This window comes from Thalassophryne amazonica, chromosome 8 (assembly GCF_902500255.1).
Source record: "Thalassophryne amazonica chromosome 8, fThaAma1.1, whole genome shotgun sequence".
NCBI classification, from domain to species: Eukaryota; Metazoa; Chordata; class Actinopteri; order Batrachoidiformes; family Batrachoididae; genus Thalassophryne; species Thalassophryne amazonica.
This window is the reverse complement of record NC_047110.1, coordinates 64,427,160-64,454,361: the sequence shown is the minus strand read 5'-3', so window position 1 is coordinate 64,454,361 and position 27,202 is coordinate 64,427,160. Positions and strand designations below refer to the sequence as shown.

Here is a 27,202-nt window from a genome sequence, read left to right as displayed (position 1 = left end):
TATACCTTATGACTTTGAAGATATTGAAAGTTTCATCAATGAAAAATTCTCCAATTTTTTTTATTACTTTTTCCAAAGTGAGTTCTGTAGTATAATCAGCAGGACACCACTGTTGTGTGGAGGAAATTTTATGTCACTACACCTTATGACGATGCTATTGAAAATTAAACAATAATAAAAAAAAAATAACCAAAATTTTTTTTTAATTACTTTTTTTCCAAACTGAGGTCTGTAGTATAATCAGTGGGACACCACTGTTGTGTGCAGTAAATTTTGTGTCACTACAGCTTATGACATTGATGCTATTGAAAATTTAACCAATGAAAAATTTTCCAGTTTTTAAAAAATGACTTTTTTCCAAACTGAGTTCTGAAGTATAATCAGCAGAACACCACTGATGTGTGCTTTGAATATGGTAACACTACACTTAATGACATTGAGGCTATTGAAATTTAAACAATGAAAAATTTTCCAAAATTTTTTAAATTATTTTTTCCAAAGTGAGTGCTGTAGTATAACCAGCAGGACCACACTGTTGTGTGCAATAAATTTCGTGTCACTATGCGTTATGACTTTGATGCTATTGAAAATTTAAACAATAAAAAAAATTCTCCAAAATTTTTTTAAATTACCTTTTCCAAACCAAGTTCTGTAGTATAATCAGCAGGACACCACTGTTGTGCAGTAAATTTTATGTCACTACACCTTATGACTTTGATGCTATTGAAAGTTTAATCAATGAAAAATTCTCCAAAATTTTTTTAAATTACTTTTTTCCAAAGTGAGTGCTGTAGTGTAATCAGCAGGACACCACCGTTGTGTGCAGTGAATTTGGTGACACCACACGTTATGACATTGATGCGATTGAAAATTAAACAATAACATTTTTTTTCCAATTTTTAAACATTTTTTTTTTCAAAGTGAGTGCTATAGTGTAATCAGCAGGACCCCACGGTTGTGTGCAGTAAATTTCGTGTCACTACACCTTATGACATTGATGCTATTGAAAATTTAAATAATAATTTAAAAAAAAATTCTACAATTTTTTTTTTTAATGACTTTCTTCCAAAGTGAGTTCTGTAGTATAATCAGCAGGACACCACTGTTGTGTGGAGGAAATTTTTATGTCACTACACCTTATGACATTGATGCTATTGAAAGTTTAATCAATGAACAATTCTCCAATTTTTTTTGGAATAGCTTTTTTTCCAAACTGAGTTCTGTAGTATAATCAGCAGTGAATGCAGTGAATTTGGTGACGCCACACCTTATGACACTGATGCTATTGAAAAATTAAATAACACCCCCCCCCCCCCCCCCTCACACACACACACACACACTCCCCATTTTCAGTTCATTTGTCTTGCTTTGGGGTGGGAGGAGCAGAAGGATGTGTGTGTGTTGTTTCTTGCAAAATGAAAAGTTATAAATAAAGTACATAAATGTTTTGTTAAATGACCTTTTTCAAAACCGAATGCTGTAGTATAACCAGCAGGACCCCACTGTTGTGTGCAGTGACTTTGATTACATCTTACCTTATAACATTGATGCTACTGAAAATTAAAAAAAATCAAAAATCTCCAAACTTTTTCCGCAATGACATTTTCCCAAACTTAGCTCTGTATAGTATAATAAACAGAATGCCACTGATGTGTGCAGTCATTTGGTGATATCACTCCTTATTACAATGACTTATTCAATAATTTTCTGTTGACTTTTTTCGTGTTTGCACTTTTTAGACGGTCCCTAAGCTTCCGTTTCTCCCGTTCAGATCAGTGTTATTTTTCCACCTCAGAGGACGGCTCATACAGATTAAAATAAGGCTGTAGCTCATTGTCTATCTTCCTGAGGTTACAAACTAGTGTTGTTTTTCTACAACGTTTCTCTTAAGATCCACTGAGTTGTGAACTTCGAATCTGTGAATATCTTTCTAACTTTACCTGAGTGGCACACTCAACCTTAGATCAACCCATTGCTTGCATGTAGGACAATCTACCAAATATTTTTGGTATCTGTTCATCAGTTTTTGAGTTATATCAAATGGAGTGAGTTTAGACCGATAGCTATTGGTTGGCGTAGGTCATGACATCAAAATGAAAGCAAAGAAATAGAAATCATTTGGAAACGTTTAAAACAGTCTAGTTACTTCATTGTAAACTTCTAGATAAACGGAGGCTAGTGTGCAGTAATGCTGTATTACACAGTTAAGATGCAGTATTTCAACATGAATTATTATCAGACCCAGTTTAGGAAGAATAACGCAAGACAATGTGCTGCTTTGTCATGGTTTGAAAAACTATTAATCATTAAGTTGAACACAGACACAAAGGGCGAATAAAATATCAGAGATTAACAGAAACCCTCAACAGTGATACAGAACAGACGCTCGGCAAATAAAATGGTTATTTTTTTAAACTTATGCACTATCATACATTTATACTGAGAACTTTTTTATTATTATGACAAGCTTAGAAGGAAATGAGAATACGAGGTCATTATAAATAAAATGTTTTTTCCTCATTAGGATTCTACACTCTCATTAGTCAAAGATGAGCTACAGTTAAATATTCATTAAATATTACACTATAAACTATTTTAATTCAGATTTTCAGTGAGAACACTGAAGTCGTTTCATCACAGCTCAGTGTAAACTCAAATCAACTTCACCTTCGAAATACGAATATCAAAAACATTGACAAATCAACATCAAGGTAACTCACCCAAAAGGACTCTTTAAAGTGTAACTTCGTCATTGCAGGAATAGTTTTCGCAAGAATAGTCCTGGTTATAGAGCGGATTCAAATCTGAGAAACTTAAGAGCGCAGCACACTGTCACTCGACTCAAAAGAAACAGCATGACACAGGAAACCAGCCTTTAAACACCAACAGCCACAAGTTTGGTTAAAATGAGGAAGAGATGCAACATGTCACTACTCATAACAGACTTCTGTCCATTATAGTATGATGCCAGCAAAGGCCAGTAGTGACATGTTTGATAAAGTGACAAGTTTGGTAAATGTTTAAGCACAGCATTAAATAACACATCACACTATAATTTGTGAAACATGTATTTGTTCCACAACTCCTTAAAGGTGCCTGGGCAAATTTCCATAATACTTCATTTGTGCATATACAGTGCATCCGGAAAGTATTCACAGTGCTTCACTTTTCCCACATTTTGTTAATTTACAGCCTTATTCCAAAATGGAGTAAATTCATTTTCCCCCTCACAATACCCCATAATAACAACATGAAAGTGTTTTTATTTTTTGCAAATTTATTAAAAATGAAAAAAAAAAAAACTAAGAAATCACATGTATGTAAGTATTCACACCTTTTGCTCAATACTATGTTGATGCACCTTTGGCAGCAATTACAGCCTCAAATCTAGAATATGATGCCACAAGCTTAGTGCACCTATCTTTGTGCAGGTTTGCCCATTCCTCTTTGCAGCACCTCTCAATCGCTGGAGTGGTCTAGCCAGTCTCCAGACCTAAACCCAATAGAAAATCTTTGGAGGGAGCTCAAACTCTGTGTTTCTCAGTGACAGCCCAGTAACCTGGCTGATCTAGAGAAGATCTCTGTGGAGGAATGGGCCAAAATCCCTGCTGCAGTGTGTGCAAACCTGGTGAAAAACTACAGGAAACGTTTGACCTCTGTAATTGCAAACAAAGGCTACTGTACCAAATATTAACATTGATTTTCACAGGTGTTGAAATACTTATTTGCAGCAGTAACATACAAATAAATTATTTAAAACTCATGCATTGTGATTTCCGGATTTTTTTTTTTTGATTATGTCTCTCACAGTGGACTTGCACCTAAAATGAAAATTTCAGACCCCTCCATGATTTCTAAGTGGGAGAACTTGCAATATATATATATATATATATATATATATATATATACTAAAAAAAAATCACATTGTCATTAATGGGTATTGTAAAAAATGAGTTTCATCCATTTTGGAATAAGGCTGTAACATAACAAAATGTGGAGAAAGTGAAGAGCTATGAATACTTTCTGGATGCACTGTTTACTGGTATTGTAGATTTTCTACTCCCTAATATTGGCATTGTGTTGGCCATAAAAAAAAATCTGTATCAGTCAGGCTCTAATGCAGATCACTAACAGATTTTCTTATATCTTCCAAAGGTCAAAGACACAAAATTTCAACAGAATCCATAAACCTCTTACTTCAGTTTTAGCAAATGCAAAAAGACAGATGGGGTGATTTTAACTGAAAGTGATCACAAAACCTCCATCCTACTCTGTCAGGAAGTGGGGTAATGAATCCATCTTCACAAGCCTTGGTAAAAATGTTGTTGTTGGTCTGGATTATATAACATTAATTTTGCAGCTATCAAAAGGGAAATCTTATAGCATCCCGTAAAAACAAGGAGACATTTTGGGTGTTGGTAGGGGTTAACATTCTGGTGAGTGCTCATCTAGTGTTGTTCACAGACAATTTTCAATTTCAATTTCCATTTATTTTTATTTATATAATGCCAAATCACAACAGAGTTGCCTCAAGGCACTTCACACAAGTAAGGTCTAACATTACTAACCCCCAGAGCAGCAGTGGTAAGGAAAAACTCCTTCTGAGGAAGAAACCTCGAGCAGACCAGACTCAAAGGAGTGACCCTCTGCTTGGGCCATGCTACAGACATAAATTACATAACAATTCACAAAAGGAATATACAAAAATGCTGCTGGTGTACAGAACAGGAGGGTCAGGAGGGTCTCCAGCACAGATACCACACCCATCTCTGGATGGAACTGCACCTTAAACAGAGAGAGAGAGAAAAAAAACAGAATCAGGCATCAGAAAGACAATAAATACAGTATAATTTGTCAGCATTAAACAACAAGAAAAACAGGAAATACTAAGATGATCACCGGCCACTAGCCCTAAGCTTCACTAAAAGACCCTGAATTTAGGTAAAGCTGAGGCCGCGGCACGCTCCGTTTCCTAATAAAATTAATTAAAAGAATAAAAAGCGTAGAACTATACTATGACAGTATGCTAGCCATACGAAAGGGTAGAACTGTACTATGCCAGTATGCTAGCCATACGAAAGGGAAAATAAGTGCGTCTTAAGTCTAGACTTGAAAGTCTCCACAGAATCTGACTGTTTTATTGCCGCAGGGAGATCATTCCATATCATACAATCATATTTCTGTTGGCTTCATCCTGTTCTTCTAATAAGAGTAGATCAGCCAACATATGGACATTTACTATTCAAAGGCCGTTGCAGTAATGCCTTACAATCACATACCAATCCTAAAAGCACCAATGCAAGGTGAGGACTTTTGAGCCAGTGAACACTTCAACACCAGACAAGGTGTAAATCTCACCATGACCAATTTTAATCTCAGACACGCATAGAAAATACTAAAATAAAATAATAACAAAACACACAAGAATATGAGACTGTTTTCATAATTCATCATGTGATACATGTAACTGCCGCCCATAGTCCGTCACTTCACTGTTCATGAACAATTCTTGATTGTTCAAAATCTCAGCCTGTGACAGCTGCCCGTCTTCATCAAGGTCCATTTCCTTAATGAGGTGAAGCGCCTGTTGACAAGAGATAAGTGGCAAAGAATGTTTCATGTTCCTACAAAGGCACAGTTGATATTAAAACAAGTCCCTCTTTTCATACTAATTTTACATATCATCTTCCATCAGTTGTGTAATACCTCTTCTCGGGCAGAACCGTAGCCGTTTGGGGCAACCCAGCGGAGCTGCTCTGCTCGATTCAACACGCCATCTTTGTCTTCATCATAGAGCTCATTAAACCGCACAGTTTCTTCAATCTCCCACTGTGAAGGTGTGTCCTCTTACAAAGAATAAAATGTTGGCAAAGTATCAAGAATGTATTTAAACATAATAACTGGAGACATCAGCTTGAATTTTACAACCCATTCTTACCTTCACCACGGACATCTCCAATAAATTCACTGAGATGTATCAGCCCATCTTTATCAGTGTCATACTCACTCAACACATCTTCAATGGCAAAATCCTAGTAGAGATAAATTAAATCATTCACTTTTAATGACAACACAATGCATTACTATTTTATCAAATTCTACACGACTGCTGGAGCTAAATGGATTTTAAAAGTCTTACAGCCATGTGATCCACTTCAGATGGATGAGTGAAGGCAAGAAACTCTGTCACATTCAGACCCATAGAACCATCCACATTTGCAAAATCAAAGCGTCTCTTCTCTTTTAGAAGGAGCTAAAGGGAATATGAACATATGCTAAATTACTGTTAAGAAAACTGCCTGTGGCCGACTGTGCTTCTTCAGAGATTCAGTAAAAATATGCCTACATGTCTGAGAGACTGTTCTTCGGGATCCTCAGTGTTGTCATCCAAATTAAGGAGCTGTCCATGAGCAACCGTACTGTATTCCTCCCACGTTACAACTCCATCTTTATTTGTGTCGAATTTCAGGAATCGCTCCTCTGCATCCTCCAGAGCATATTTTCTGTAGACTTGCTGTATCCACGAAATGAGCTCCTCTGTAGATAAAAACACAGACAGTGAAGAGGACCAAATGTGCTTGACTATATATATATATATATATATATATATATATATATATATATATAATATATATAAATAAAATAAGTATTTGAACACCCTGCGATTTTGCAAGTTCTCCCATTTAGAAATCAAAGTTCTCCCATTTAGAAATCATGGAGGGGTCTGAAATCTTAGGTGCACATCCACTGTGAGAGACATAATCTAAAAAAAAATCCGGAAATCACAATGTATGATTTTTTTAATCATTTATTTGTATGTTACTGCTGAAAATAAGTATTTGAACACCTACCAACCAGTAAGAATTCTGGCTCACACAGACCTGTTAATTTTTCTTTAAGAAGCCCTCTTATTCTGTACTCTTTACCTGTATTAATTACACCTGTTTGAACTTGTTACCTGTATAAAAGACACCTGTTCACACACTCAATCAATCACACTCCAACCTGTCCACCATAGCCAAGACCAAAGAGCTGTCTAAGGACACCAGGGACAAAGCTGTAGACCTACACAAGGCTGGGATGGACTACAGGACAACAGGCAAGCAGCTTGGTAGAAGACAACAACTGTTATGATTATTTATTAGAAAGTGGAAGAAACACAAGATGACCATCAATCTCCCTCAGTCTGTGATTCCATGCAAGATCTCACTTTGTGGGATAAGGATGATTCTGAGAAAGCTCACAACTACACAGGAGGACCTGGTCAATGACCTGAAGAGAGCTGGGACCACAGTCACAAAGATTACATTAGTAACACATGATGCTGTCATGGTTTAAAATCCTGCAGGGCAGCAAGGTCCCCCTGCTCAAGCCAGCACATGTCCAGGAACGTTTGAAATTCACCAGTGACCATCTGGATGATCCAGAGGAGGCATGGGAGAAGGTCATGTGGTCAGATGAGACCAGAATAGAGCTTTTTGGAATCAACTCCACTTACCATGTTTAGAGAATGAGAACAACCCCAAGAAAACCATCCCAACCGTGGAAACATCATACTCTGGGGGTGCTCTTCTGCAAAGGGGACAAGACGACTGCACCGTATTGAAGGGAGGATGGATGGGGTCATGTATTGTGAGATTTTGCCAAGCAACCTCCTTCCCTCAGTAAGAGCATTGAAGATGGGTCATGGCTGGGTCTTCCAGCATGACAATGACCCCAAACACACAGCCAGGGCAACTAAGGAGGGGCTCCGTAAGAAGCATTTCAAGGTCCTGGAGTGGCCTGGCCAGTCTCCAGACCTGAACCCAATAGAAAATCTTTGGAGGGAGCTGAAACTCCAAACCTGAAAGATTTGGAGAAGATCTGTATGGAGGAGTGGACCAAAATCCCTGCTGCAGTGTGTGCAAACCTGGTGAAAAACTACAGGAAACTTTTGACCTCTGTAATTGCAAACAAAGGCTACTGGACCAAATATTAACACTGATTTCCACAGGTGTTCAAATACTTATTTGCAGCAGTAACATACAAATAAATTATTAAAAAAATCATACGTTGTGATTTCCAGATGTTTTTTTTTTTTAGATCATGTCTCTCACAGTGGACATGCACCTAAGATGAAAATTTCAGAACCCTCCATGATTTCTAAGTGGGAGAACTTGCAAAATCACAGGGTGTGTAAATACTTATTTTCCTCACTGTGTATATATATATATATATATATATATATATATATATATATATATATATATATATATATATATATACACTATATGGATTTGAATCATGTGCGCTTGCTTCAGCCAAGCTTGAACCTTCGTGCGCATGCGTGAGTTTTTTCACGCCTGTTGGTTGCGTCATTCGCCTGTGAGCACGCTTTGAGAGAGCAGTGGTCCACCCTCCTCTTCGGATTTTTATTGTGAGGAAAATGTCTGAACAATTTGGAGCTTTGCTGCATCAAATTGTTCCAGAAACTGTGAGAGACAGCCAGGTGGAAACCATTCGGAAGATTCAGACGGCTTTCAGGGACGATTCTATGGGGATCACACAGATTAAGGAGTGTTACAACCGGTTTGAAGACGGAGCACAATGGCGGAGGGCGTGCCGCGCTCCAGGCGGCGATCGACAGGCTGAAACGACCAGATAATTTCCAAACTGAACGCTGTGTTGATCCGGGACGTCGTCTGACTACTACAGAAATGGCAGAAGATGTGGACATACCACTTTTTCGGCACATTCCACTGTTACAGGAGTTTTTGTCATGGAAAGAGGAGCGGAGGAATTCGCCACGGAGCCGCTAATGGCGTGGGACAAAAGCACCTCCGTGTTGGTCTCACAGGACATGTTATAACATGCCCAGCTCTTGCACCATTCGGAAGAATCAGACGGCTTTCGGTGGCTTTTCAGTCGTGTGACTATCCGAGAAATTGTGGATGAGCTGGATATGCCACAACATGTCCTGTGAGGCTTCATCACGGTGTTGCTTTTTGTCCAGCGCCATGAGCGGCTCCGTCCCGACGCGCGAATTCCTCCGCACGTCTTTTCATGACAAAAACTCCTGTAACAGTGGAATGTGCCGAAAAAGTAGTATGTCCACATCTTCTGCCATTTCTGTAGTAGTCAGACGACGTCCCGGATCAACACAGCGTTCAGTTTGGAAATGATGTGGTCGTTTCAGCCTGTTGATCGCTGCTCGGAGCGCGGTGCGCCCTCCGTCACTGTGCGCCGTCTTTAAACCGGTTGTAACACTCCTTAAACTGTGTGATCCCCATAGAATCGTCCCTGAAAGCCGTCTGAATTTTCCGAATGGTTTCCACCTGGCTGTCTCTCACAGTTTCTGGAAAAATTTGATGCAGCAAAGCTCCAAATCATTCAGACATTTTCCTCACAATAAAAATCCAACGAGGAGGGTGGACCACTGCCCACTCAAAGCGTGCTCACAGGCGAATGACGCAACCGACAGGCGTGAAAAAACTCACGCATGCGCATGAAGGTTCAAGCTTGGCTGATGCAAGCGCACATGATTCAAATCCATATAGTTTTTTTTTTAAACTAAAAAGGTCAGATAGTTTGCTAACAGACCTCGTATATACACACACACACACAGTGAATATAGTCTGTTATCAAGCTTTTTTGAGTTACAGTTGCTGCCTGCAAATTAACAAACTAATAAGCATATTAGTACCACCAGTGTCCACAAACTAAGGTCTCTATTATAAAGCTTTCTCAGCTGTTAAAAACAAGAACATCAATCTTTAAGGAAGAAGTTACAAATAAATAAATAAATTACTTTACCCACAGTTACAAGCAAAAATATACATCAAACCACTCTAACTTACAAAACATGTTATCGACTCCCCCACTGTACAAACATTATGAGAAGTGACCATGTAGTGTTAATGAGGGATCACATGCACAACATTTACAAGTTATGTTGTCCTCATTAAAATGCACAAACAACCCTAACATCTAATCAGCTCATCTATTCGCTGGGGGTATGTTTAGTGTAAGTGTCTACTGTGTCACATTAATGAGTTATTGTGGTCTCACACACACACACACACACACACACACACACACACACACACACACACACACACACACACACACACACGCACACACACAAACCAAAACAAAACCCTATGTCCTCAAGCAACCAAGCTATTGTAGCAACTAAAATGACTGAGTGGGCTCATTTATGACCCAGTTATATTATATACATTTTTAAATGGCTCTGTGTTTATCACGTGTAGACTGCTTCCTTTATCTACAACCCCAATTCCAATGAAGTTGGGACGTTGTGTGAAATGTAAATAAAACACAGAATACAATGATTTGCAAATCCTCTTCAACCTATATTCAATTGAATAAACCACAAAGACAAGATATTTAATGATCAAACTCACTTACACACGCATCTTCAACCACTTAGTCCAATTAAGGATCACAGGGGGCTGGAGCCTATCCCAGCAGTCATAGAGTGTGAGGCGAGGTACACCCAGGACAGGACGCCAGCCTGTCACAGGGCCACATATAGACAAACAAACACAGTCACACCCACTCGCACACCTACGGACAATTTAAAGATTCCAATCCACCTAACCCGCATGACTTTGGATGTGGGAGGAAACCGGAGCACCTGGAGGAAACCCACACAAACACAGGGAGAACATGCAAACTCCACACAGAAAGGCCACAGGCGGGAAATGAACCCATGACCTTCTCTCTGTGAGTCAACAGTGCTAACCACTAAAGCCCCTTTCACACCAGGGCTGCTCCCAGTTGCTTCCTGTGGTGTCATGACGATGCAGGAATATCTGTGTCAGGTGCGCGCAGCAGGGGGCAGAGAGGAGGTGAGAATGCAGTCTGCAGGTTCTCTGCACAGAGGAATCAGAATGCACAGTTTGGCTGCAGACAGATTGTGCACTCTGACTTCTCTTCTACTTGTTGTTGTGCTGAGCTGCAGGGCTGCGTTCTGAGTTCTGTTATAGTTTATCTTTCCTCCCCTGACCGCGAGATGCGTGCGCACGAACCGTCAAGCAAATGTGGAGATGTCTGGAGTTCTACTTGATGTTAACATGTCCTGTCTCAGGACTTATGTCCTTTTTTTAAATGTGATGTGAATTGATGTGCATTGAATGCCCGTGACCTTTGATCCCTCGGGCTGACATCAAACCGACATCACTGTGTAAAGGATCTTACTGTGTGGGCTCAGGAACACTTCAGAAAACCATTGTCAGTTAATACAGTTTGTCGCTACATCTACAAGTGCAAGCTGAAGAGGATTTGCAAATCATTGTATTCTGTTTTTAATTACATTTTACACAAAGTCCCAGCTTCATTGGAATTGGGGTTGTATCATGCTCACAATAAAATGTCCACACAAACAAGCATGCAGACATACACACACACAGACATATTACACACATCATGATGTCACAAAAATTGGAATTTTGAATGTACCTGCATTCAGCAGATTGTCAGAATTTGTATCAATCTTCTTTATAATTTCCATCATTTTTTTCCTTTGCTCCACTGGACTAAGTTTCTTTATCTCTTCTGTGTCCTAGAAATGGATGGGGAGAGACAGAAAGTCACAAATAAAGAGCATGGACTCGACAACATTGTTAAAAGTAAAAATAATAAATGATGTAGAGATCTGCCAAATACCTCATCGCCCAACAGGACATTCATGTCGTATTCAGGGTTGTGCTGTTGACTAATATAATGATCTTCATGTTTATGAGAACTTATTCCAGTCCCAAACTGAAGCCACAACAACGTCAGGGACATGACTGCAGAGGACACCATCTATAGGGTAACACGGGCAGTTGCTCTTCAGTCAGAAATATCACGATCGAGATTAATTACAGGCATGAATGCAAAATACAAATTCAGCTCATAATTCAACATGATGCACAGGACATGTTTCACGGTTCAATGTGCTCATTTTTGGTAATGCTGCATTTACACATAACGACGGCACGTCACGAATGCCACGAAGTATACATTCTTGGCCGCTGATCACGAATGTGATGATTCGGGGCAGAGGCGTCATGTGTCCTCAGGAATTGTTCCAACCTGTTACCACGCCTTACGATTAATGGCACGTCTTGCTGGAGAATTATCAGGAACCATTACACATGGTCAAGAATAATGTTTCACATTGTTGCGCACTATCGCGTGTAACAGCGCATCATTAAGTTCTGTCATGTTGTGAATGAGGTGAATTGTCTCCACACACACCCATATTCATCCAACAGTCAGCTGCTGAACAAATCAGATCGCTCCAGTTTTTCCTCAACAGCCCCACAGAACTTTGTGACTGCATGCTTCGTTGGGTTCTGCGCCATGGAGAGGCGCAGAGAGGAGGAGGAGACGGAGAGAGCCAGATGTGTGGCTTCACGCAGCTCTCGTCTCGCTCATTTTCCCACACATCAGGCACATGCAGCAGGTGGAACACCTGCAGGAGCGTGCTGAGGAGCATTGGAACGAGACTTTTAGCTGACTTGGTGTCACTGTCCTTCAGCATACTGCAGCAATGAAACTGAATGCGGTGCAGCAGGGTTTAATTGGGCACACGTCAGAGAAGAACGCTGTCACGCTCTATTAAGGAGATCATCACTAATCAAGATGGATCAACACGCTCAGTTGCGACCTCCACAACATGAGGCAAAATAAGGGTGGTGCGTGACATTCGTGGAAGATTTTTTGACAACCAAAAACATGCTCCACAAAAATCACGGACCAACACGTGCTATTAAGAAACCTATTCAGATGCGTTAGTTCATGTTAAGAATGTCAGGAATATCCCTTACCAAAAAGTAGTATATGCAAGTATGTTTCAAGTATACTTCTAGTTTACTTTTTATATACTTATCAGTACTATTTTTGGTAAGGGATGCCAAGAATAACGCAAATATAACATTCGTAATGCTTCTTGCCTATGTGTAAACGCACCTTAAAGGCTGAGAGCATGTGCTGGTACTACGCTTTGCTGCTTCAACAACACCATGAAACAGCCCTGGGTCCTGCATAGCAACCACCCAGGCAGACAACCAGTCCATTGCCACATCTCTAAAATAACCATCTATCTACCATGGCCAGGTGAAATGTGGGCGCCCCCCTTGCCCTTCTCCAGCTACTGGGATCCTTGTGCACAGAGAACCATGTCAGGTGGCGCTCAGTGTTACTCCTCATCCTCTCTCATTAACTGCTCGTTTGATACAAAGTCATTCCACTGGTACCCAAGGATCCTTCGAAGACATATTTTGGTAAAGTTAAAATGAAAATCAATTACACAGAAATACGTGTACTCATTATTCATGTAAGAATATATATATAGGGTGTCTCAAAAAAATCAAATCAATATTATCAGACATTTTCTGTATGACCATGTGGCGAAGCATGTCATTTTTCTCCCCAATGCAGTTTTTAGTTCAGTCTTTTGTTTTTGATGCTTTAACCCTTTATCTTTTACACCACATGATCAATACCTCCTCGTCTGAAGTTTCCTAAGAAACAAATCATCTGTCTCTTGTGGCCGATTACTTATGCAACCCATCATCTTAGCTTTTATATTTTTAATTAATTTGTATCATGTTGTAGAAGTTTACTTTCACTTTTTTAGACATTTTTATATTGAGAAGCCTGATTTACATTTGTATTTGAAATGCCATAAATAAATTAAAATGTGTGAAATACCAAGGGGCTGAATACTTTTTCAAAGTCACTATATATATATATATATATATACAACCCCTGGCAAAAATTATGGAATCACCGGCCTCGGAGGATGTTCATTCAGTTGTTTAATTTTGTAGAAAAAAAGCAGATCACAGACATGACACAAAACTAAAGTCATTTCAAATGGCAACTTTCTGGCTTTAAGAAACACTATAAGAAATCAAGAAAAAAGATTGTGGCAGTCAGTAACGGTTACTTTTTTAGACCAAGCAGAGGAAAAAAATATGGAATCACTCAATTCTGAGGAAAAAATTATGGAATCACCCTGTAAATTTTCATCCCCAAAACTAACACCTGCATCATATCAGATCTGCTCGTTAGTCTGCATCTAAAAAGGAGTGAACACACCTTGGAGAGCTGTTGCACCAAGTGGACTGACATGAATCATGGCTCCAACACGAGAGATGTCAATTGAAACAAAGGAGAGGATTATCAAACTCTTAAAAGAGTAAATCATCATGCAATGTTGCAAAAGATGTTGGTTATTCACAGTCAGCTGTGTCTAAACTCTGGACCAAATACAAACAACATGGGAAGTTTGTTAAAGGCAAACATACTGGTAGACCAAGGAAGACATCAAAGCGTCAAGACAGAAAACTTAAAGCAATATGTCTCAAAAATCGAAAAATGCACAACAAAACAAATGAGGAACGAATGGGAGGAAACTGGAGTCAACGTCTGTGACCGAACTGTAAGAAACCGCCTAAAGGAAATGGGATTTACATACAGAAAAGCTAAACAAAAGCCATCATTAACACTTAAACAGAAAAAAAACAAGGTTACAATGGGCTAAGGAAAAGCAATCGTGGACTGTGGATGACTGGATGAAAGTCATATTCAGTGATGAATCTCGAATCTGCATTGGGCAAGGTGATGATGCTGGAACTTTTGTTTGGTGCCGTTCCAATGAGATTTATAATGATGACTGCCTGAAGAGAACATGTAAATTTCCACAGTCATTGATGATATGGGGCTGCATGTCAGGTAAAGGCACTGGGGAGATGGCTGTCATTACATCATCAATAAATGCACAAGTTTACGTTGATATTTTGGACAACTGAAAGGATGTTTGGGGATGATGAAATCATTTTTCAAGATGATAATGCATCTTGCCATAGAGCAAAAACTGCGAAAACATTCCTTGCAAAAAGACACACAGGGTCAATGTCATGGCACAGGGTCAATCTCAATGAGCAGATCTGATTTGATGCAGGTGTTAGTTTGGGGGATGAAAATTTACAGGGTGATTCCATAATTTTTTCCTCAGAATTTAGTGATTCCATATTTTTTTCCTCTGCTTGGTCTAAAAAAGTAACCGTTACTGACTGCCACAATCTTTTTTTCTTGATTTCTTATAGTGTTGCTTAAAGCCAGAAAGTTGCCATTTGAAATGACTTTAGTTTTGTGTCATGTCTGTGATCTGCTTTTTTTCTACAAAATTAAACAACTGAATGAACATCCTCCAAGGCCGGTGATTCCATAATTTTTGCCAGGGGTTGTATATATATTTGTAATTTCACATAGATGTTAATGAGAATGTAACAGAAACATAAATTAGAAAATTTGATTTAGATTTTTTTTTACAATTACATATTTAACTTAATTTAAAAACAAACAAATTACATAAATATACAAAAAATGTCTAGATGACTGCTTACAAATGACATTCACTGTAATTTTTACACATTTTCAAGATCTTTAAAAATTCCTTTTTTTCCTGTCTCAAACTGACATAATTTGGTAATCCCCTGCACTTCTGTGGAGGCTTTAATCTACTTTATACTTGCTGTGACATCACCAGGACAATTCCCAGAAGCACTGAGGTTGTGGTAAAGTTATTCTAAGAGTGTTCCTTACCTGTGTGAAGCACCTTGAGGCAACTCTGTTGTGATTTGGCGCTATTTAAAGGAAAATAAATTGAAATTGAAGTTCTACAGGTGCTCTTTGTACATGTCACATGGTATAAGTCCAGTGTGTTAGGTCATCAAACCACGTGTTACATCACAATCGTACACAACTGTAATCGTCACATGCCGGTTTGTCACGTTCATAGACAGTGACTTTCCAGGATCCATATCCATGAAAGTGAGAATGGGACTTTACGTGCTTACCCAGCCCAAAAACGACTAAATTATTCAGAATCCCCCATCTAAACAGTTGTGTGCCAAAATCAAGTACACACAGGTTTTAAATGTTAGGACAGATGACAATCTCACTCACTCTTCTTGAACCGCTTATCTAAGATCGGGTTGCAGGGGGCTGGAGTGTATCCCAGCAGCAATAGGGTGTGACGCAGGGTACACCCTGGACAGGGTATATGCCAGTCTATCGCAGCGCCACATATAGACAAACACATTTACACCCGCACACTCACCTACTCACCTACAGACAATTTAGTTTTCAATTCACCTAACCTGCATATTTTTGGATGTGGAAGGAAGCCGGAGCACCCGGAGAGAACCCACGCAAACACAGGGGCAACATGCAAACTCCACACAGAACGGCCACAGATGGGAATCGATCCCATGACCTTTTCACTGTGAGGCAACAGTGCTAACCACTAAGTCACTGTGCTGCCCCAGATGACAAACTCACTGGCTTAATTCATGTTATGCTCAAAACACACAACATTAGTTTACTGAATAAATACAACCCTTTTGCACCCTTCACCTTTGTTCTCAGATTACATGCTGTCTAAATAGCAAAGTGGAGTTGAACCCACCTAAAATGCACATACACGCGCAACCTCGCACTACAGATAATCAAGATAGGGCCCATCTTGTGTACTATTTGTGGCTGCAAGCTTTAGTGTTTTGGGTTCTTTTTAAACAGTTGTTGACGAATATCACTTTGCTGAAAATGTGTATATGACCACTTTAATGGAAAGAAGAGTTAACATTTTTTTCTTTTTATAGTGCTTTACTGACAATTGTTGTAACGCAACAGAATTTTAAAGCTCGAATGAAAGGTGATTAACTGACAGGCTCGAGATTAGTACCCAGCTGTAATAGTGAGTTTAAACAAAAACTTAATTGCTGTAATTGAGGAATGTCCTAACAGAAATAAATTACGACTTTTCCATGTGTTTTGTGTTTGAAGGTAAAAGGAGGATAGAAACACATTAACAGATACGCACAGACAAAAATACTGTAAAAAACACAATCATCTAACTACAGCAAACTTGGTAAAATAACACCCATAAAATAAGACGTTACCGTCAAAGTTCTCCGCAGAAAGCTTTACGACACTGTCAGGCACCCACTGTTAACACATACACTTCTGGTCGCTGTTTCAAAATAAAGGATTCGTGAAATTTATTTTGAAAACCATTAAAATAAAGACCACGGTACAGACAGAAATACAGTATACGCCAAAACATGAATTATAAAAATTGTATTTTATTCTTTAAAAAAAATAAAATTGCGCACTAAAGCCACACATCATAACCATAGGAATTCCCTTGTTCTTGATTCTTGTCTTAGTAGCACAGAATATATAAATGACGGTATTTAAACTCTAATAAACATGCCATTAAAACTACAGATTTATGACAATAAATAAATTATATTTCTTACATGTAGTTTGTTTGACTCTTTCTACATTACGAACACACCACAAAACCACATTATGTGCCTTGGTTTTCTTTGTAGTTTTAAATATGTGCTGTAGTTTGAATAAAAAAAATGCTTTCCAACTCCATTTTCGATTGAAGAAACATGCCAGCTACTGTCAAATGCAAAATCCTTTTTAGTTTCGTTTTCATGACACGTTTTTCCCTGAACCCTTCGTCATATTTTGAAAGCATCTTCAACTTTCGTGTGGACTTCCTGTTGTCGGTAGTTAACTTGACAGCCTGAGAAATAAACAAAGGTCCCGCCTAATCTCCACGGTTGCCATGGTAGACAGCGTTAATCCCACCCTAAAGAAAAAAAATCTTTCCCACCATTAACCTGCTGCATGTGTCGTTCCACTTTTCTTTAAATTTATTGGACAAATCTTCCGCCTATCATAAGCGTAAACACAATGTTTCCTGTCTCATGAGGTTGACGCTTCAGAGTCATACATTTGTCTTACTTGTTTTTCCTGGTGATGGAGAGATGAAGCTTTATTTGAAGCACTGAAGCTTTGCACCTTGAAAAACGGTTCATACTCGATGCTTCTCAAGGCGACACCTGCTGGTCGAAAGAACGCAGAAAACGTAGACAGAATGCGAGAGAGAAAATGTGTCATAAATAATCTGCCTGATGACATTAGAGATTCCAAAAACAGGCTATTAAAAAAAAAATCTGTTCAAGACTATTTAATATCCTTAACTTTAGTAAATAGTCAAGCTCCATATCAGTTGTCTTCTACTTACCGATTTTTACCCATTGTGATGAATTTAAAGTTAAAGAATGTTGTGGATATTTTAACAACTTAATGTATTTGGCTACAGCAACTCTTTTTCATTTCCATTTAAATTTCAAATTCATTTTTAGTTTTTAGTCTATTTCTCTTTAACAAATGTTACTTGCTTTTGCATTAATTATTTTGTATGTATTTTATTTTTTTCGAGGGCCACAACGGAAATATGTTTTATGCTTATTACGTTATCCTCGGCAATATTATTTACACTTATTTTATCTTGTAATTTTATTGCCTAAATCAAATACTGATCGTGTTCTGTTTTTGTTCCATTAAGTGCTACTGCCAACAACAACAATAATAATAATAATAATAATAATAATAATTTAAAATTATGGTGGTAGTGACGTCAGAGCCAAACAACGATACAAATGTCGATACGAAGCTTCAGCGGAAACTACCCGAGGACCTATTTGACACAAGTTTCGAAGGTACGGTACCAGGCGTTAACATCACTAGTTTTTCTCCCCCCCACCCCAATTCAGTTCTGACAAGAAGACAAGTTTACGTCTTATTGTCTGCAGGTTTTTGCTGGACGTCGAGCCCCACCGTGTGTTGATGTCCAAAGACAGTCGCTACGACGGGCGGCGGCGTGGCGCCGGACAGCACCGCCTCGGCCTCAGAGCTAGCCACGCCGGAGACGGGAGAGAGAGGTCCGGTAGCAACAGCTCAGGCTCCTCACACGGAGGAGGCAAAAGCAAGAACGTACCCAAAACTTCTTCAAAGGCACGTAACCACTTCTGAGCTCATTTTGAATTGTCGAAACAGCGCACACTGTTCTGTCAACTACTTTAAATTCATTTGAAGGTCTTCGAGCTGCAATTTCAGGTGATTCATTGTTTACCTAGCTAACTGAGCAGGATCCTCTCTGTGGGTCACCGCTCAGTCCCTGAAATGTTCTCACATCATGTGTTAAAGACATTTCTGTCTGTCTTTTTGTGCTGTTGTAAATTTAATCTCTCTTAAGATTCCATAGGCTCAAATGATTGGTTCAACTGTTCTTGCAAAAAACCCCAAACCAAAACAAAAAAAAAGCATCTTAAAGCTGCACAGTCTTTTTGCATTTTTAAGATTTAAGGCAAAAACGAATTTGATTTGACACCACTATAATTTTGTCCCTTAGTATTTAAATAAGGAATGCCAGTATGATTAAAAAAATGTGCGCTGTCTGGAAGCAATTTAGAATTTCAACCCCTGAAGGGTAGAAATTCAAGCGACACCATGACCTACATTTGATAGCTGCATTATACAACCCCAGTTCCAATGAAGTTGAGTCGTTGTGTTAAATGTAAATAAAAACAGAATACAGTGGTTCACCTTTCGCGGCCTCGCAGTTTCGCAGATTTTTTTTAGTGCAATTTTGCATGCTTTTTTTTTTTTTTTTTTTTACAGCGCATTGTGTTCTGCGTCCTTATCAGGCGGGCTGGTCGCGGCACCAGTCGGCATCACCGCGATTGCTCTCACTGCCTCGGATGCGCTTACTGATTTTTCGGGCTTGGTAAACGCAGCAGCGGGCCACTCACACCGCCCTCCTGTCTGCTGTGCGGAGCTGCGCCAAATCTGGCAACAGGTCCAGAGACTACGGTCGCTGTTTTGATGCGGATGTTGACCGCAGCCGCAGAGGTCCGTGGCCACCGAGAGAGGACTTGGATTCTGTGTGGGTCCTGTATCCGTACCTCCGGAGGCAGTGAGGGAAGGGAGAGTTCTGCGTGTGTCTGTTTATAATCTTCTCGCCCAGAAGAAAAAACAGTGTTTACACAGGAGAGAAAAGTGAGAAAATGTTAATGCCTGTTTGAGAAAAGTATATAAAGTGTGTAGTGAGGGGTTTTACAGCCTTAAATATCTATAATTGCAAAAAATAGTGCTGACTACTTTGCGGATTTCGCTTATCGCGGGTTATTTTTAGAACGTAACTCCCGTGATAAATGAGGGACCACTGTACAATGATTTGCAAATCCTCTTCAACCTATATTCAATTGAATACACCACAAACACAAGATATTTAATGTTCAAACTGATAAACTTTGTTTTTGTGGAAATATTTGCTCATTTTGAAATGGATGCCTGCAACACGTTTCAAAAAAGCTGGGACAGTGGTATGTTTACCACTGTGTTACATCACCTTTCCTTCTAACAACACTCAATAAGCGTTTGGGAACTGAGGACACTAATTGTTGAAGCTTTGTAGGTGGAATTCTTTCCCATTCTTGCGTGATGTACGACTTAAATTGTTCAATAGTCTGGGGTCTCCATTGTCGTATTTTGTGCTTCATAATGCGCCACACATTTTCAATGGCTGACAGGTCTGGACTGCAGGCAGGCCAGTCTAGTACCCGCACTCTTTTACTTTTACTCTTTTACTACGAAGCCACACTGTTGGTGTCGTCTTGCTGAAATAAGCAGGGACATCCCTGAAAAAGACGTTGCTTGGATGGCAGCATGTGTTGCTCCAAAACCTGGATGTACCTTTCAGCATTAATGGTGCCATCACAGATGGGTAAGTTGCCAATGCTGTGGGCACTAACACACCCCCATACCATCACAGATGCTGGCTTTTGAACTTTGCGCTGATAACAATCTGGATGGTCTTCTTCCTCTTTAGTCCGGAGGACACGACGTCCATTATTTCCAAAAACAATTTGAAATGTGGACTCATCAGACCACAGCACACCTTACCACTTTGCATCTGTCCATTTCAAATGAGCTCGGGCCCAGAGAAGGCAGCGGCATTTATGTTGTTGATGTATGGCTTTCGCTTTGCATGGTAGAGTTTTTACTTGCACTTCTAGATGTAGTGACGACCTGTGTTAACTGACAATGGTTTTTTGAAGTGTTCCTGAGCCCACGTGGTAAGATCCTTTACACAATGATTTCTGTTTTTAATGCAGTGCCGCCCAAGGGATCGAAGGTCACGGGCATTCAGTGTTGGTTTTTGGCTTTGCCACTTATGTGTACAAAGTTCTCCAGATTCTCTGAATCTTCTGATTATATTATGTACTGTAGATGATGTAATCCCTAAATTCTTTTAAATTGAACATTGAGAAACATTGTTCTTAAACTGTTGGACTATTTTTTTTTCACACAGTTGTTCACAAAGTAGTGATCCTTGCCCCATCTTTGCATGTGAACAGCTGAGACTTTTGGGGATGCTCCTTTTATACCTAGTCATGACACTCACAGTTAGTGTCCTCAGTTCCAAAACGCTTATTGAGTGTTGTTAGAAGGAAAGGTAATGTAACACAGTGGTAAACATACCACTGTCCCAGTTTTATTTGAAACGTGTTGCAGGCATCCATTTCAAAATGAGCAAATATTTCCACAAAAACACTAAAGTTTATCAGTTTAAACATTAAACATCCTGTCTTTATGGCATATTCAATTGAATATAGGTTGAGGATTTGCAAATCATTGTATTCTGTTTTTATTTACATTTCATACGATGTCCCAACTTCATTGAAATTGGGGTCGTATAGATTGGGGCTTCCCCAATCTATACGAGGGATGTTGTAAAGTATATCAGAGCAAAGAAAGGCAGTGTGATGTCAGCTGACTGCTCACTCTGACAAAATACACCAAGCTGGCAGAATCTCAAAACCTCACACAGCACAGGTGTGCTTCTTCATGCAGTTCATTTGCACGACAGCCTTAGAAGAGAATCTGTTTCTCAGATATTTCATAAAAGTGAGAAATAAACACATCTAAAAATGATATTTTTTAAATCAGGTGACACTTCTGAAGTGATTTACAAGACATGTTACGGATGTTAGCATGCACACCCTGGGAACGCACATCAAGCAGGTGGGTCAGGTCACAAGTAATCTCAAAACCTCACGCATGTGCGCTTCCTTCTGTAGTTCTTCTGCACGACGACATTAGAAGGAAAAGACCATATTCACTATAGTATTCTCCCCAGATAAATATCTTCTCTTCATTGAAATGAGCTGTAATTTTGCAACATTGTTCAGTTTTGTGAATTTTCAAAGACCATACAACTTTAATGTAAAAATGGCATAGTGATTCAAGTTGTATGACCTGGGCATAATGTTAAGCAGCATCCGAATCTGTAAAGCCTCGGTCCCACCGAATAATGAGCCATGAATAATGAGCCATGCATGGGTGTGTAGTGACCATTCGAAGAATGACCCAAGTTTTCATCTATCACGTATCCACTACTAAGGCATCTCTATGTGCCTCTCTGTACCCAGCATGTGATCAAACCTGAAAAGAGCTGTGACTCTTTAAAGTAAGTGTACTCGCTGCATGTCGGTCCGCTCATCAAACCCCCTGATCGATCAGGTCTGATCAAATCAGCGGACCTGATCGGAGCAACCGGAAGTTTCAAAGTTTAATGAGTCACAGCGTTTCGTTCAGGGCAGCCTTTACCACAGCCAGACTCGGCAGCATCTGGACACAATGAAAGTAATCCACCAAGACAAAAAAAAAAAATAATAATGTTAAATGAATCTGTTTTTGAGCCGCACCACACCTGCAGTAGAGAACAGAGTGCACTTCCACAGAGGCAGAAAATGGCACTGAACTGGTTTAATAGCGGCATGGTACACGCGACTGTGCACACATTAAAAAGCGAACACATGCAGCTGCAAGTATGAAACGAACACTGAAAAAGGCTGAGTACACGCGCATTTTGGGTGTATTTAAATGAAACACAACGCTGCAATACGCAGCTCTATGAATACACCAATGTGAAAGGGGCTTAAGGCTATGTTCAGACTGCCAGTCAAAATTAAGTTTACGTGAGTATCCGATTTGAGTCTAATTCTGTGTTGCAACTCTGAACAGTCAAATTGGTGTGAAATCCATTTGTAGTTGGTTTGAAATGCATGCAATACAAATCACATTTCTGGAAATCTGTTTTGCTCTGAACAGATAGATCGGATTCTTGGTGTGTTTTGCAACATCTATGATTTGACGCCAGGTAATGTTTAGTGGAGCAGAGGGAGCTTTATTCTCCCGCCCCTCACAGCTTGTGTAGGCTGCTTCTTTGATTATTTCTCCCTGCTTGGGTCATTTTTCAGCCTGCTCCAATGAAATTGCTCACTGCACACTCTAAAAACAAAAAAATAAAAAATTTGGCGTGAGGTGTGCTTACAGGTGGTGCTGTCAGGTAACAGCCATTGTTCAGCAAAATGAGCTGGTGGAAAAAAGACAGATGCACACAGAACCTCTGTTAAATTGCATTTAAAAAATGGTCACAGAAAGCAGAGTGAGGAATCAAAGACAAATTATACAGAAAGCTTGAGCAGTGATGCAACAGCTGCCTTCAGCTGCTCTGTACATGTGTTCGATGTGACCCTTGTGGTAAGTTTCAGGTTTAATAATACACTGATGCATTCTAGGCTTGTGGTTCTGTAGATAACTCCTTTAGGGGTTGGTGGCAGTATTGGAACTCTTGTTACTATAAGCCCCCTATAAGAAAGCTCAACATTGGAAAAGATCTCTTGTTTCTGTAGACTATGGGGGAACTTTGCTGGTGCCTTCCATTGATGGATGGTGAACCTTATAATGGGGATGGGGAGGAAAGCTGTATTGGTCATCGTCATCTTGAGAAAAGTATTGTTTCTGTGTCTGGTGCAGGTGTCGTCCACTGCACAGTGTCGCTCAGATCCAAACTTCAGGGTCTGCACCTGGAATTGTGCATAGTAGCATCTAGGGATGGGTATCGATAAGATTTTATCTGTCATTATCAATCCGATACCCTTATCGATACCTCCTGTGAATTTTGTGTGTACTACAAGTAGGCTTTACAGGTTTTCTATGTCAACATTTTATTGAGTCTTAAAGTAAAGAAATATGAAATTGGTCACTGGATCCTTGATCTCTAGCTATAAATACAAATAAACAAAATCTGTAGATTTGGTAAAAAGCATTTCCTTTCAGACATTAATGGCATGAATGTCTCTCCATACATCTGAGCTGAACTCAGACGGCTGCTGGAACCTGCAGGTCTGCAGCCATACAGTCTTAGGCTGCTGCACGTAGGCCTGGGTAACAAACTTCGGTTCTTCTGTGGCACCGACCGAAATGCTTCAGTAGTACTGAGTATCGAAACATGCCTCGTCTTTCCGTGCCAGCTTACAGTAGCCAGAGGTTAATCGCGTGCATAATGTGTGCGTCGTTTTGAAGCTTGAAGCAATGAAGCACTGTTCCGACCCACTGCTTCGGTTCTTTGCTTCGTTGCCTTTCAGAAGTGGCAAATCCTCTTCTTAACCCCTCTGAGCCATTAAAATATGTCAAACGTGACTTTTGTGCGGATTAAAGTCACTGACTGGGACTCCTGTCTTGTTGCGAGAAGGAAACGTTCCGTTCAAACAGCTCCAAATACTGTGCGGCTCTCTGCCGAGTGAGTCATGTTAGAAAGATAGAGTCTGGTCGGAAGTAATAACTTCAAAGTGAATCGCCATTTAAATCAAATGACACCTCTTAGCAAACGTTGTAATACAAACAAACTGCAATTGATCAAAAGTTTTTGGTTTTTTTTTTCCCCTCCCAAAATGAGACGTTCTGCACTGACATGCGGCAGCCAGCTGAGCTCAGCTCAGATTCTGTGGAGAGACAGTCATGCTGAAAATGTCTGAAAGGAAATGCTTTTGACAAAAACTACAGTGTTTTCAAGTGTTCTTTGCACTGGAAATTATTTGTTGCTTATTTTATTTTGTTTTTTTTTCTGTAAGAAAACTGCTTGGAGTGGAAAATTACCAAAGCTGAAAAATAAAACTCAAGATTTGTACTATGTGTAATGTAAAGGCCCTGTCACACCTTGATAATTTAGCCAGCATATGCCGACCTTATTAAAATACACTGGCATAAGTCCAATAAGTTAAGGGTAAGTTTTTACAAGTTAAGAGCAGGTTCAAGCACGTACATGCTTGTTGATGTACATCCTGATAAGCTGTGCTCCTCAAAAAATTTTGGGCATGCTGAAAATTTTCACGAGTGCCAGCGTGTGACTCACACGTCCCGCACATGCTGGACATCAGTCGTAGGTAAGTTATGTGACTGTTGGCAGACGTTTCTTGTAATTTACTCATCCGTCCATCTGTCATCTGTTTCATTCACACACGGAGTATCTGACCTGTTCATTTCAGTCCAATTCACCATCACAGATGGACATGAATCCACATAAAGCTCCTGTTTTTTGAAAATGACTTTGGAAAATCCTTTAATTTGTGGCTGGAAACGTAGCGTTTTAAAGCAAGTCCCTCAGTTTTTTTTTTTTTTTTTTTTTTTGTCTGCTGCAGGTGCACGTCTCATGCCGGTGTCACGCTCTGAACACACGGAAGCGCTGTGATGATTTAAACTTTGCTCACCATTGCTGTGGTGTGATCATCAGATGACCTGATCGATTGATCAGGGTGATCATGCTTGATTATTGCGCTATTTAAACATTTAAAGCCTGTCAGCGATCGATCACCACACCGACAGATCACACAACACGTCATTTTGATCACACCCGATCATGGTCGATTGGCGTTTTAAAAGTTTAAATTATCACAGCATTTCATTATTCAAGTCTGTGTTGGTCTGATCAGCAGAAAAAAGTCCTGTACAGCTGGCTGCTTTCTGATCAGTGGAGCTGAAAGCAGCTGCGCTTTAGAGTCATAGCTCTCCATTCATTCACAGCAGCATTTCCCGCAGCCAGTACACTCATCAGCATTCTGTACACGATGAAAATGGTCCACCAAGAAAAAAATAAAAAATAAAATGGTTTTATTACTCTGTTTCTGATGCACACCACACAGTGCGTGCCGACCATAAACACTGGGTGTAAACTGGCTTGTCGGCAGACGCTGGGTAATCGTCAAGGTGTAACAGCTGCATTAATTTATTAGACGTACGACAGCGTGCACCAGAGTTTTTAAAATGGTCTGCGTACGTAGGCTAAATCGTCAAGGTGTGACGGGCTTTATTTTCTTTTTGTTAGAATTGATCTTATAAAATTGGTATTGAAAAAAAATATCGTTTAGGAACCCGTATCAAAATTGTTACCAGGATCGAAAATTTTTGATTGATACCCAGCTCTAGCTGCACATCAGCACAGGACATCTCATTTTAGGAGGAAAAAAAACATCTTTATCTATTGTAGTTTGTTTGTATTACAACATTTGGAAAGAGGTGTCATTTGATTTAAAGGGCAATTCGCTTTGAAGTTATTAATTCTGGCCGGACTCTGGACTCAGTAGAGAGCGGCGCAGTATTTGGAGCAATGGAACGGAGGACAATTCTCGTTTCTTTCTCGCAACAAGACAGGAGTCCCAGTTAGTGACTTCAGTCCACACAAAAGTGACTCACGATTGGCATTTTAATGGCTTTGACAGGGGTTTTGAAGAGGAGCGAAGCAATGAACCAACGAAGCAGTGGGTCGAAGCACTGCTTTGTTGGTTCAAGGTTCAAAGCTGAGCCGCACTGCAGTAACTGTTGATTACAGACCTGCTGAATGGTCTGTAATCAACGTAGAGAAATTGTCATTTTTCCGACAAACACTCTCAAAAAACAATGGTTGCTCTGAAGGACCAATAAGGGAATCGTTAAGCAAAAAGGCTGTTGATGTCGGTGGAGCAAATAATTTCTTAATGATACCCAAAAAGAACCGGGTCTCGATACCCAACCCTAGTAGCATCAGACATGTCTGAGGTGAGCAGACCTTGAATCAGCCAAATTTTGATGAGTGGATTGCCTAGATTGCTATGACAACAGGGTGATGTAATTTCTTTCTCTGTTGGGAAAGGCGCTTGCAAGTATTCTTGAAAGGGTCTAGTTCCAGGTAATTACCATTTAGCAACCACACTATCCTGGGATTATACCCAGAATGTTCTGTTTTGCCTCTCTGGGACTTCCTGAGAATTTGAGGGATCCCCAAGAAGTTGCTGGCCATCATAGCCAGCCTATGAACTGTGAGTGCTGGGTGGAGTGGAAGTTTTTTATTTATTTATTTATTTTTGCACTGTTGCCATACAGCAAGACGGTCGTGGGATTGCTTCCCACCTGGTCTTTAATGTGTGGGGTTTGCATGTTCTCCCTGTGTTTGCATGGGTTG

General features: G+C 39.8%; 3 protein-coding genes across 6 annotated transcripts in view; 1 reads left to right on the top strand and 2 right to left on the bottom strand.

Annotated features, from left to right (window-relative positions):
• Positions 1–2,838, bottom strand: part of pstpip1a (proline-serine-threonine phosphatase interacting protein 1a) — a 46,748-nt gene extending 43,910 nt beyond the window's left edge. For all 3 annotated transcript variants that reach the window (XM_034176509.1, XM_034176507.1, XM_034176508.1), the window contains exon 1: positions 2,721–2,838. Coding sequence is in view for 2 of the 3 variants with exons in the window: in XM_034176507.1 (XP_034032398.1) it covers positions 2,721–2,753 (33 nt within the window). In the remaining variant the exon portion in view is untranslated. The remainder of the gene's footprint in view (positions 1–2,720) is intronic.
• Positions 2,839–5,351: 2,513 nt separating this feature from the next.
• Positions 5,352–17,023, bottom strand: rcn2 (reticulocalbin 2). The gene is made up of 8 exons (XM_034176506.1): positions 16,959–17,023; positions 11,668–11,808; positions 11,461–11,563; positions 6,347–6,537; positions 6,140–6,253; positions 5,939–6,032; positions 5,707–5,846; positions 5,352–5,584 (listed from the first exon to the last, which is right to left on the bottom strand). The coding sequence occupies exons 2-8, from the start codon at positions 11,806–11,808 to the stop codon at positions 5,441–5,443; spliced, it is 927 nt and encodes a 308-aa protein (XP_034032397.1). The 5' UTR covers positions 16,959–17,023; the 3' UTR covers positions 5,352–5,440.
• Positions 17,024–18,561: 1,538 nt separating this feature from the next.
• scaper (S-phase cyclin A-associated protein in the ER) overlaps positions 18,562–27,202 on the top strand; it is a 234,050-nt gene continuing 225,409 nt past the window's right edge. The window contains exons 1-2 of one of the 2 annotated variants that reach the window (XM_034176502.1): positions 18,562–18,579; positions 18,659–18,873. In XM_034176502.1, the coding sequence (XP_034032393.1) occupies positions 18,706–18,873 (168 nt within the window). In that variant the 5' untranslated portion in view covers positions 18,562–18,579; positions 18,659–18,705. The remainder of the gene's footprint in view (positions 18,580–18,658; positions 18,874–27,202) is intronic. The other variant, XM_034176504.1, reaches the window with a different exon arrangement.